The sequence below is a fragment of the Haliotis cracherodii genome, unplaced genomic scaffold, assembly GCF_022045235.1.
Source record: "Haliotis cracherodii isolate W230 unplaced genomic scaffold, xgHalCrac1.p SCAF_14, whole genome shotgun sequence".
NCBI classification, from domain to species: Eukaryota; Metazoa; Mollusca; class Gastropoda; order Lepetellida; family Haliotidae; genus Haliotis; species Haliotis cracherodii.
In genome coordinates this window covers 13,758,602-13,771,333 of record NW_027266269.1, presented here as the reverse complement: position 1 = coordinate 13,771,333, position 12,732 = coordinate 13,758,602, and the positions used below count along the sequence as shown (strand labels likewise).

At 38.9% G+C, this 12,732-nt stretch overlaps 1 protein-coding gene across 2 annotated transcripts in view; it reads left to right on the top strand.

Moving 5' to 3' along the window:
* Nucleotides 1–349: 349 nt before the first annotated feature.
* Nucleotides 350–12,732, top strand: part of LOC139460576 (uncharacterized) — a 42,969-nt gene continuing 30,586 nt past the window's right edge. The window contains exons 1-3 of one of the 2 annotated variants that reach the window (XM_071242046.1): nucleotides 350–410; nucleotides 6,635–6,757; nucleotides 7,476–7,553. In XM_071242046.1, coding sequence (XP_071098147.1) covers nucleotides 350–410; nucleotides 6,635–6,757; nucleotides 7,476–7,553 — 262 coding nt within the window. The remainder of the gene's footprint in view (nucleotides 411–6,634; nucleotides 6,758–7,475; nucleotides 7,554–12,732) is intronic. The other variant, XM_071242044.1, reaches the window with a different exon arrangement.

The window sequence follows — 12,732 nt, the reverse complement described above, 5'->3', positions numbered from 1 at the left end:
CTATCATATCTACCTAAAATTCTGCAACAGGCGGCATTGATCGATGAAACACGACACAGATTACCACGGCGCCACACGAGAGCACGGTTGGGATACTTCACAGCAACTCGCATGTGTGAACTGCTGTTGCATGTATGTTGAAGGATATGATTACAACTGATGATTTTGTGTGTGTGTGAAACAATCATGATGGCAGCAACATGATTGGTTGGTTGGTTTGTTGTTTAACCTCCGCATTCAGCAATATTCCAGCTCTATGGCGGCTGTCAGCACCAAGAAGAAAGTGTTAGATCCTGGAGGAAAACAAATAAATATGACATGAGACTTAGTTGAGTTGTCATTACCAACAATGGTGGGGATAGGAATATCAACGTTGGCAGCCGCCATCCTGCTTGCTTCTCAGTCTTCAGGTAAGCTGAAATTGTTTGGAAATCATATATATATTTATACATACTGGCATTACTACGTGCATATGCTTTGTATTCCTCAAATGTGTGTAGCAGTACTGATCAACAACATGTTCTTCCATGCCATCTAAGGCTCAGTCCAAAGGTGAGTTCCTTGACACTGATCTGTCATACGTTAGTTCCTATTTTTTGTCTTGCTTAGCAACATAGAGGGTATATGTATGGTCGAGTGACCCCTTGGTCGCTCATGGATCGGGTGCCAGATGTGTCCCCCATCACTCAGGGCACCCCTCATATACATTGTACAGCTGGCACGGCACAATATCACTGAAATACTGTGTGGGAACCCTAGACGCAATTCACACAATATGTCATGTGTAACACAATTCCAAGAGGGTCCCCTGATGGATGCTGTGTGGCATTCGAGATCGCAAATATATCAATATATGCCGAAGATATCTATTGCCACGTATCAGTCATCAGCGATAGGCCTTAACCACGTGTCTTAATGAGGGCACCCTACCATCTGATCATTTCAAATGTTAGACTAATTTTATAAGATTACTAAGAGTAAGTGATCACAATTGTATATCGCATCGGCAATATTGCAGCCATAACGCGATGAGAACAAGTTAGTTATTATATAACACCTGTCGACAATGGACAGTAAAACAGCAAGGTATATATCACAGTATTGGGGTTTAAAACAAACCAGATCAAAATTAAAACAAATGTATTTTCAATAGATTAGTTAATTAAAATTAAAACAAACAACTGAAGCTAGACCACGTTACTGGGAATTATGCAGACTTTCAGTGCTTTTGGTTCCTGCATGATTCTCCAGTGGTTATTTGGACTGCTAACCGATATTAAAAACAAACAAACTATAACCAAGGAAATATGACTCAGATATTTAGATTGTCTTATGTACTAAAACTGACAGTTCACATAAAACATGATTGTTTTCTAAATGTTATTTTGAAGAACTAAGTCAATTGAAGCCATTATATAAAATATTTCAGAAAACATGTAAAACATACATAACCCTGACACGTGTGACGTCATTAATATGGGAAAGCCTTTTAGCACCGTCCAGAATGTTGTATTCAGTACGTCAACAATGGCCTTTGCATTAAATCGACTTATCTGTATGGCACTAGGAATCAGTTGGGTTAAACAGGTGTCTTTGTTGAATTGGGGGCACGGGTGGCCCAGTCGTCTAAAGCGCCGCGATTCGCTGTGCAGAGTTGCGTCCCTTGGACACGCCAGAAACCTATCATTGTGGGTTCGAATCCCGGTTCGCCCGATTATGTTTCTGGGTTTGTCAGCACCATACACGTGCTCGTGGGTTTCACCGAAGTGGTAAACGTCTGAGACCTGCATCACTTCGGGCTTTCCTCCCACATTAAGCTGACACGCCGTGATATAACTGGAATAATGTGATTTACACTGCGTATCTTTGGCTTATGTAGCCATAAAACCGTTGACAAATAACTGGGGCATACATCATTTAGGGGTATCCGACAACACCTGACCTGGCTGTGCTGTAGAGCGAGAGACTATGATAGCACTATGTATCTTACAAGTATAGCCGATTTCAACTTTATAATTTAAACCTTCCTTCTCTTTTAATATCTGTTTAGACCTGCATCCGTACACTTGTCCATGCTGCCAGTTTATGTGCAGGTCATTGAACATAAATACAAGTAATGTATACAATAGATATATAGTATGTTGCGGTGTAAACGTAAACTTGCTTTTTTGTGCCATTTGCCGCGCTTGTTTACCTGAGAGATATAACAGTAACTACTGTCTCCAAGGAGAGATCGTATTGTAATTCTATTATCTTTGTGCAACTCTATTGTCTGTCACAGGTGAAGTCGTAGTGCTGCACGTAACTCATATATGTGCAACTATAAATAGGGCTCCGGTCCTGTCTTACACTTAAAAACAGATAACATGGGGTGTCTTCTAAGGCAAGAGACCATGTCCGAACTATGCCCTTGGTCACCAAACAGGGAATGGGTACTCTGTTGGATAAGAGGGTAATGTGATGGTACACCTTCTAGCTGCTGATCATGCGACAGCCTGGTCTGTGTACTTCCCATGGGGTGTAGAGGGAAATATGAGTACACACTGACTCAAAGACCTTGGTAATATAGTGACTATTCATTTGTTGAGGTGCGATGGGGTAGCCTAGTGGTTAAAGATATACAAATATTGAAATTCAAAATGAACAAAAGGAATAAGGCGTCTTTCTAATTTCCAAACATAATGTTAACATGTCCCATTTTCATTATGGGAACGATCCGGGAGGGTAGCCTGATGATTAAAGTGTTCTCATCGATTCTCCACATGGTTACAATGTGTGAAACCCATTCCTGTGTCCCCATGTCGTGTTATTGTTGGAATATTGCTAAAATCGGCGTAAAACTATACCCACTCACTCATCTGTTTGGTAAATAGGACCTGGCACATTGAATTTGTGTCATGTGTAATCTTTATCACAACAGGAATGTGCTGACACTTTCGTCATTTACCACACCTATTTCTTTGCGTGCAGTCCCACCTTAAATTCTTCTGTAAAATGTATCAACGGATACATTAGATTGTCTTGTCTGATAGGCATTTCTTAGAAGACACGTGTATTGTTGTTCATACAAGAGACATAGATATCTCTCTCTGCTGATAAGATAATATTATTCAAGAAATTATAGTCACTGTAGTTCCCAGTAAGTTAGCAAAGTCAGTGGAAATGACATTGATATCAAATTGTCGTTCAATAAACAAGCTCAGATCAAGCCAAAACTTCTTCACGTGCTGAAGGGAAACAAAGAATTTATATCCATTTTCTCTTAGAACTTAGTTTATATATTGTTTAGATATAGCATCGGAAGCTTTCTAAGAATCAATCAACATTAACAACCCTTTCATATATTGTGTCTTATTTTCGAACAAGAGCTTCATGTTTTCACAAATAAATCTACATGAATTGAACCCAGTTTGGTTCTCATGAATAACTGTATCCAGAGCATATGCCTATTGATATACATGTTCAGTTTCTATTTCCTAACGTGATGGGGCGCCAGTGTTTTAGTAGTCTTGTGTCTTTTCCCGATGAAGGTATACAGGTAATAATACCCATTTTCATAGTCAGGGTCAGTTGATTGTTGTTAAATGATTCTTTAATATATAAAAAATCCAATTACCTTACAAACGCCACAAGGAACTCTATTGAAAATCCGCCTAACCCCAGAGTTTGATTATGTTTCACTGACCTTATGGCTCTGGATATTTATTCCATTTCAAATGCATTTTTTCCGAATTGTACTCCACAGAAATTGTCAGTGTTGGCGTTTCCATTTCTTTATATATATGTCTAGTTTCTTCATCAGTTTCACTTTTACAGGTTTCATAGAATTTGACTAATCTAGATCAGTTTTCAATTTGTGACAATTTCTCTGTTATCTGAAACTTGATTATGAATAGATTTGCTGGTGTAGATTTGCATGTTTCCAGAAATAGAAATTCGTTAATATTAAACTTCAGAATCAGATGGTCAGAACCCAATATATATAACTTGTGTGTTTAATCTATTTATCCTTTTTTGGTTTGCTCCTCGATAATTGATTTAATCATTTTTATATTTCCCATGTCCCGTAAGAGAGTCGTAAAGATCCAGTAAACACCCAGTACCTCTATCTTTTAGTTTTATTGGTAGTAGAAAGTTCAGGGGGAATTGCAGAATGGCCAGACTTACATTTGGGTAATGAATTCAATTTTAACAGAAGCATGGCAAATGTTATGGGAGAAATAAAGTCTAATCTTGCTTGTTGTCTTGGATTGTTTTCCACTGTGTATATGCAATAGCTCATTCGCCAAACAGTTATGACCTGTTTCAGACGTTTCTCAGACGTATATTACATGTTTGACCCTTTAAACATAACAGTAAAGATTTGCATCACAATTCATTGACCATTAGAATTAAAAACATTTCTTATCACATATCACAATATTAACATATATTCACATTCAACAACAGAACAGAATACTTCACATGTGCATTCCCAACGGATTACCAAAACATATTTAAACATGGGAAAACAGCATGTAAATGAGACTCACCCATTTGTAGAACAAGACCAATGGATTGATATGGTCCTGACTATGTTTGAGCAGTGTTCGTGCCGCGGAAAGCACTCGAGAAACGTGGATGGAAAAATAGGAAAGAGAAGCACAGGATATGTCTCTACCAACATGCGGAATTCCAGCGGGAGTTTGATTCGCGTGAGGAGGAAGAGAAAGTAGGTGGCTGATGAAAAGAAAAAAATTAACGCCAATCCAGAGCTTAACCAGATTTAGTTTCATCTGACCAGAACGAGTTTCACTGAGCAAGAACAACGACGTTAGAAGATGGTACTTGGTGTTACCCTGCCTGGCGCTCGGCAATAAAGGGCTAAAACAAGGGCTGGTCGGCTCGAAGTTAATATACTGTTTCTGAGAGGGGTATTCTGTTAAACTGCGGCATGGCATCTCAGTGGGTTAACATTATAAAATAGGCATCAGTCCGGACAAGTACAAGCAGACACAGACAAACACATAGACACGCACACAGGATCGAAACACACACACACACACACACATACACACACACTTCATTTATGGGGCACCGGTGGCCCAGTCGTCTGAGGCGCCGCGATTCGATGTGCAGAGTTGCGTCCCTTGGGAAGGCCAGAAACCTATGATTCTGGGTGGAAATCCCGGTTCGCCCCGATTATAATTTAATGTTTGTCAGCACCATACCCGTGCTCGTGGGTTTCACTTAAGTGGTAAACGTCTGAGACCTGCATCACTTCGGGCTTTCCTCCCACATAAAGTTGACACGCCGTGATATGACTGGAATACTGTTAAAAGTGGCGTTAAACCCAACTCACTCACTCACTTCATTGACATACAGGGTCGTTAGAAAGAAACACAGGGCAGTTACAAAGAAACACAACCTGCTGAAAAACATTGGATGTGACACATCCTAGAGGTGTAAACTACTTCAACACTCGGGGCACAGCCGGAAACATTACAACTTGTCAGTTAATAACCATACATGCATGTAGAGGCACAAATTTTAGTTTCTCACCATCAGTATGTACATTGCGGGTCTAATAACAGACCGTATTACCTACCCGTGAAGAGATCACCCGTTTAATAAACATGCAGCTGTATTACGCATTGTGTAATTCCAAAACGCGTGCTTATATACTCTCGGAACAAGTTTCACGAACAAATATTGAAAGCTCTCAACATCCCTTTGCTTATTCAATGACATTGCGTGTGGAGATGAGAGGTCACTGAGAGGAGCTTATGCACACTCGATGACTCCAGCAACCTTGTTGCTAGGCTGACGTCACATGGCATTGTTTCGCCGATGGAACTTGCAACAAAATTCCACAAATTACGTCATCGGGTAGTGTGACGTAATTGTAAACTTTGAGGTGCAAGGCGCCGTTCCACAAGGCGATCGTACTGTAACGACAGTCGTTAATCTATTTTAAAGTATGTGAGTTCCGATAACCTTAGCGCAACGATAATTTTGTGGAACGTACGCTTGAATTCCAAAGGTGGACCGTTGCATGGTATTAAATTCATACGTTTCAACTTTTGACGTGTTTGAAGTATTATTCAGTCAAACTCAATTAGACTCAAACTCAAACCATGGATCGTCAGGGTGTCAGCCAATTCACACTCAACAGTATAATTCTGAAAATGATATGAATGGCAAGTAATAAATAAAATACTCAACTCGCTCCCGTGTAAAACTAATTTTATGAAACTCGTGAATAGTTGTGGTATCTCACTCGTTTCATAACATTGGTATTACATGGGAGCTCGTTTAGAATTCTATATATGTTGCATCTCATTCGGAATCCAACATCTGCTGCATGATGTTTAGTGCTAGACACGCACTGGCAACAACTGTGCAGCTGGAAATTAAAGAGTTCCGAGCTGCAACATTCATTATTTGTATTTGTACTGATCTCTGAAACTCCGGACTAGGTGTCCGTATCAGTTAAGCTGTATTTACCTTATTGCAGGTGACACTGTTTATTCCTATGAGCTAGCGTGAACTGGACATATTTATATACATATAAATACTGACTTATCATGACGCTATAGATTGCCTAAAGTCAAGATGATGGCGAAAGAATTGATGTTCATATTGTTCTGTGTAGGCGTGACAATTCGGAAGACCACTCCGCGGGTTCTGCCAACCCCAACACCATGCATTGCCACTCAGACGTTTCTCGATGAATTGCGGCAGATGCTTAAGACGGAACAGAAAACGTCGAATTCTGATAAGACAGATTTTTTCCTCCGTTGACCTCCTTGTTTCTATATCTTTGGATTAAACTAAATTCTATTTGCTGATGAATGTCCATTGTTTCATCAACTTAAAAGGCTGAGGCTGCACATAAAGGAATGATAACTGCCAAATGACGGAAACGTGTATGTTGAACACATTCAAGCTGATGACACACTCTTGTACAGCCTACCGGACAGGTGACGCCCTCAGCCAGACTTTTACTATGTGTTTGTTCACATCGTTATTCTGTCAAAAGCAAAGGGGTTCATTACTTTATCATGAAAACCAGGGGAAAGGCTAATATCGAGGAATGTTTTATCTCTGGGTTGTGTTTGCAAGTGCTAACAATGAAAGAGGAAATGTGAAAGTGCATCAGTGTTTATGAAAATAATGTTCTTTGTATAAGTAATCATGTCATCTAATCAACGAAATACTCATGTATTTCCTATCAATATCCGTTAAAACATTATATTATGGTATATCACAGAATATGAGTGTCTCGTTAGTATTACTTTTGTAAATATATTATTGAAATTGTGTCCCATGTAGCAGGGTCCGCCCACGTGGAGAGTGAATCAAGGTTTATGACACAGTTTGTCAATACATTTGTAGATGTTTCCCAAACCAAGTAAATGTCCACAACAATTATCCACGATTCACACACCAATTATATAGACATGTATTGAAATACCAATATATTTGTGTTACAGGTAAGGGTACTGGTGGTGCTATCTACACGCGATGGGGGAAAACAGAATGTCCGTCTAAAACGGAACTTGTGTATAAAGGTGAGATAAACCTGACACCCTCTATTCAAATCACTTCTTTCTTTGATATACAGTCAAACTGTGAACGGAGCTAGATGTTTAGTTGTATCTAATTAATACATATAGTGCCTAGTGAGATTACGGAATGAACTACGCATGCAGATATTATCTCGTCACATTGTGAAATGATCTATGCATGCAGATAGTATCTAGTCACATTGTGAAGTGAGCTATGCATGCAGATATTATCTAGTCACATTGTGAAGTCAGTTATGCATGCAGATATTATCTAGTCACATTGTAAAATGAGCTATGCGTGCATATATTATCTCGCTACATTGTAAAATGAGCTATGCATGCAGATATTATCTTCTTACATTGTGAAGTGAGCTATGCATGCATATATTATCTAGTCACATTGTGAAGTGAGCTATGCATGCAGATCTTATCTAGTCACATTGTGAAGAGAGTTATTCATGCAGATATTGTCTAGTCAAGTAGTATAGGTAATGGGGGTTCTGGCTCACTTCCACTGGAGCTGGATTCATATACCTATAACACCACTACAGGGGGAATTTTTTATGCGTAAATGACTATGCGATTCAATGATAGTCATAAGATTCAGCTCTAGCTCACCACCACCTGGAGCCAATGATATAAATTTTTATAGGTAATGGGGGTTCTGGCTCACTTCCACTGGAGCTGGATTCATATACCTATACTGCTACTACAGATGGAATCTTTCATGTGTAAATGATTATGCGATTCAACGATAGTCATGAGATGTATTAAACGAAACATCAATATTAATTAATAATGAATAAAATTTACTTTAGCCCACGAGGATATTGGAAAGGTGTAGGAGCAATAAAAAAATTAGCCACCGCGGCAAAGGTATCTAAAGATGTGGCCAAGGATTGGTTAAAGAAACAAGCTTTGTGGCAAATATATTTATCGGCACAGCGTTATATACCGAGGAAGAAGTTTGATATTTCTACGACGAATGAAGTTCATCAGGCTGACCTCTTGTTTCTTCCTCACGATAAGGTAAAACGCAAAACGTATAAATACGCTTTAACCGTAGTGGATGTGGCTAGTCGATACAAAGAGGCTGAGCCATTAACATCGAAAGAATCAACAGAGGTAGCTAATGCACTGAGCCACATATATAAACGCGGACCGCTAAAATGGCCTAAGCTATTTCAAGTAGATCCCGGTCAAGAGTTTATGGGATCGGTAACTAAACTGTTAACAAAGCACGACGTCAAACTCGTCTGTGGTGAAAGAGTGGCCCACCGCAGTCAAGCCATTGTTGAAAGATTTAACCGGACTCTAGGGGAACGTTTGTTTGGCTATCAGTATGGGATCGAAATGAAATCCGAGCGATTGAGATCAACCGAATGGGTGACACGATTATCAGCCGTTGTATCAGCACTGAATAATGAAGTAACGAGATTAATAGGGAAGAAACCATCCGATGCGATTAAAATGAAATCCGTGACTTCCGAATCTTCAGCACCGAGGAGAGGCAAAGAACGAAAACTTCCGGATAGAGTAAGGGTAAGATATTTATACCAGCCCGGTGAACTCGAAGGAGGCCTACGTCGTGCAACCGATCCCATATGGTCCCTTAAGACGTATAACATTAGTTGATTGGTTATGAAAGAAGGAGAGCCTATTCTTTATTATCTTCAAGATGGACCGGGTAGGGCATTTGTACAAGAAGAGTTGTTCATAGTTCCTGACGGTACGATATTACCACCATAACCATAAGCATAGGTAGTTACACCATCATTATCAATCCATCTCTTTGTATCTAAGGGGGATAATGATGTCTTGCTCATTCTTAATCCATATATCCTATGATCGTAACTTCTTAAAGAGTTCATCTCGTGTTTGAACGTTCTACCGTTGAATAATGATTCTTTATACTGTTCGTGTTTGATATGCTTTTTTACCACATACTTTTTAACACCCTTGGCTTTTCTTATCTCCCCATTATCGGACTTTTTTATAGAATACATCTTAGGTCTTAATCCCACATACTCCGCTATAGGGGTCCCAGCACATTCATCCTTCATCTTACCTAACACCTTTTTATTTACTACGCTGTGCAGTGGATTATCTTTAGGGTAATCGCTCGTGTCGTACCTATCTATTTTTTCTGCCATATCTTTATACACATCCTCGGTTTGTATTTCCATCAACAAAGAATCTGTGTCGGTATATAACACCTCGCATCTATCGCCGTATTGCTTCTTAAGTTCGTTGTAATAAAAGTCATACATTAAGTGTTTTGACAAGTCGAGAATACTCATACCGACGTACACCGGTCTGTTGAATTTTATATTACTCTACTGCATATGCAACGCGGCTAAGTCGTTATCGAATATCTTGCTTCTGTTAAAAGCCGGACTGGCTATAAGTTTCCTGAGTCTTTCTTCCTCATTAGATCTGACTAATTTAACATCAACACGCTTCCTTAGATTCTCCATAGTTTTACCGAATACCGAGTTATTCATGAGCTTATATAGATTCTTTTCGAAATCGCTGGTGGCTATCTTTCTTAAATCTGTGTTCAGCCTTATATAGGGCTCCATCCAAGGGCTTTGATCAAACTTTAGAACTCTGTGTATTTTCTTAAGTTTCATACCTAACGATAGATACAACTGGAGATTTCTGTAGTGAACTATATATTTTGTCTTATCCATCAAATTTGGTACGAGTTTTTCTACGTTAGCTAACCTATTATTACCCATCAATGAACGTTGATATTCCGACATCCAGTCTTTATTAACCATTAATCTTTCGGATAACTGTTATGGTCTTTATGTAAGGAACTTGCATATTCCAAGTCAACTTCTAGTATGTACCCTTTATTCTCATCATTATTATTATTGATATCATTCACATTGACCCATTCAAAACCACCCGTGGGTAAAGGTTGACACATAGCCCATCCGTACAAATTGTTAGCGTCGAGATATAATATATGCTTTCGGGTTTACTCGGATCGTATCCTTCTACTAATTTATTATTAGCCTTGGAATACCTTTTCGCTGCCATCGATATACCCCCTCTTAATCCTTTCTCAATAAACAAGTGCATATCGTAATCTGTGAGTAGTTTTAGTTCTACGCCAGTCTTCTTCAACAATGCATCCCACGATAGTCCGGGACTGGAATAGTACCATGCCGGGTCCAAGCCGTATTGTTTTAAACACGTCTTTCTAAATATCTCGAATATATCGGCGAGTAACAGTACATCTGTTTTTAAGTACAGATCGTGATAATCGCCTAAATTCTTACAACCTAATTTATCCCAGACCGTCAGAGCGTGTTCATAATCGGCATCTGTTATTCTAGATTCTGTTAAGTTACTATAGAATGATTCGAGGGGTGGTAATTCAGTTTCTTCGAATCTAGACCAATCATCCATATATTCGTAAGGATATACACCTTTTCTCAGCAACAAATGACGAGTTATCTTATCGGTATATTGATTTGTTATCGCGAAGTCATCGGGATTGTTCGCATTAGCTAAATTGTCCAGGGAAGATAACAGAAACTGTACTGAGTCTATGAATCTAAGCCCATTACTTTGCTTTATTCTAGATTTCCCATCCTTGTCCCTATAATGTATAGGTTTAGTCAACGAGAACGATATGTATTTTTCCATATTGTTAGGAATGCACGTTAAACCGCCGTCGGTCTTTGAGATAGCTTGCATAATGAGATGTGAATCATATCCCCTAAGGTTATGAAACACAACGGGGATGGGTATTGTTTGAGCATTCATTTTTAGTTTCAAGTTACACTCGTTATGAGCGGCTCCCCGATAATTACCCGTGACGTGAAAATGATGTCTTACGGAATCCCCATCCAGGGGTTTATTACAAACGTGACAACTCGTTGACTTCTTGTGGGCCCTCCAATCATCTATCGTCATACGCATGGGTTTCTTACACGATAATTTTTCCCTGATTATTCTCTCTTCATTTTGTAGATATTCTAGGAACTTTCCCGCTGCATCGGGACCTCTGTAAATCACGGGCGGGTTTGTTTTCCCATCATATCTTACAACTATATATCCAAACCCACAAGGAATATGTTCTTGAGTTTTGTACGTAAAACTACTATCAGTATTGCTTTGGTTGGTATTTTCTATGGGCTTGATAAGCGCTTCGAAGTCGGCGTAAATTACGTACGGTACTGGCATTTGATTACAATAATGTTCAAATTTTAATATATTTTTCCCTCTTTAGGCATATCGATCCTGATAGCATTCTGTCCAACACCTCTACAGTCTTCTTTATGCGCTTCTAATAGATCTTGTCTACTGTACCCATGCAGGCATCTTTCGCAGAAATATTTCTTTTCCTTATGTTTTGTTTGATCGTATAGCACCCTGTTTAAACTCTTTATCCACGTATAATGATATTTTCCATCTTTTTCGATCAGAAATGAATTGATTCTGGGAATATGTTCCGGAGCGGAGCTTATCCTGTGTACAACAATTCCTTTAGAATGTCCGAAAACATTTATAGCTAAATTATTTTGCTTTTCCACCTTATCAATTTGTGATATTGGTGTAGGTTCGTCTATACCATCGAAGTTGAGTCCATCGTTTTGGGGATAGCTAGAAGGTCTATCCGGATTTTTGTCTACGGGGAACAATGCAGATCTTATCATCATTCTTAAACAATCATCGGATTTATTTTTTACGTTAATTATGGCTTTTTTCTTCTTATAATACGGGGGTAAATCTATATAAGATCCACCTTTGAAGGGCATATAATTTGCTATATCTAAATATAAACTATCGATTTTATCCACACCCCAACCCGAACCTCTATTAGTCCAGCGTTCTAAAGTTTCCTGTATCCTCTGAATTGATGTATCTAATGATGCGTCTATAGTATCGGATTCGGTTATAACTTCTTGATTGCTTCGGAAATATGGTTCGGTATATTCGACGCTATCGTCTGCGTTACTTTTACTCAATGACATTTTAATCGTCAGCTGGTATTTTATACTTTGTAAATCATCTAATTCCTCGTTAATTTTACTCGATATGATGGGCTTAATATCGTTAACATCCATGTTGGAATTAATATCCATCTTCCAACCTCTTAGATATTTACCAACGCCGGCGGATGTGGGTACAAATATTAATTCTTGTTGATTATTATCATCATCAT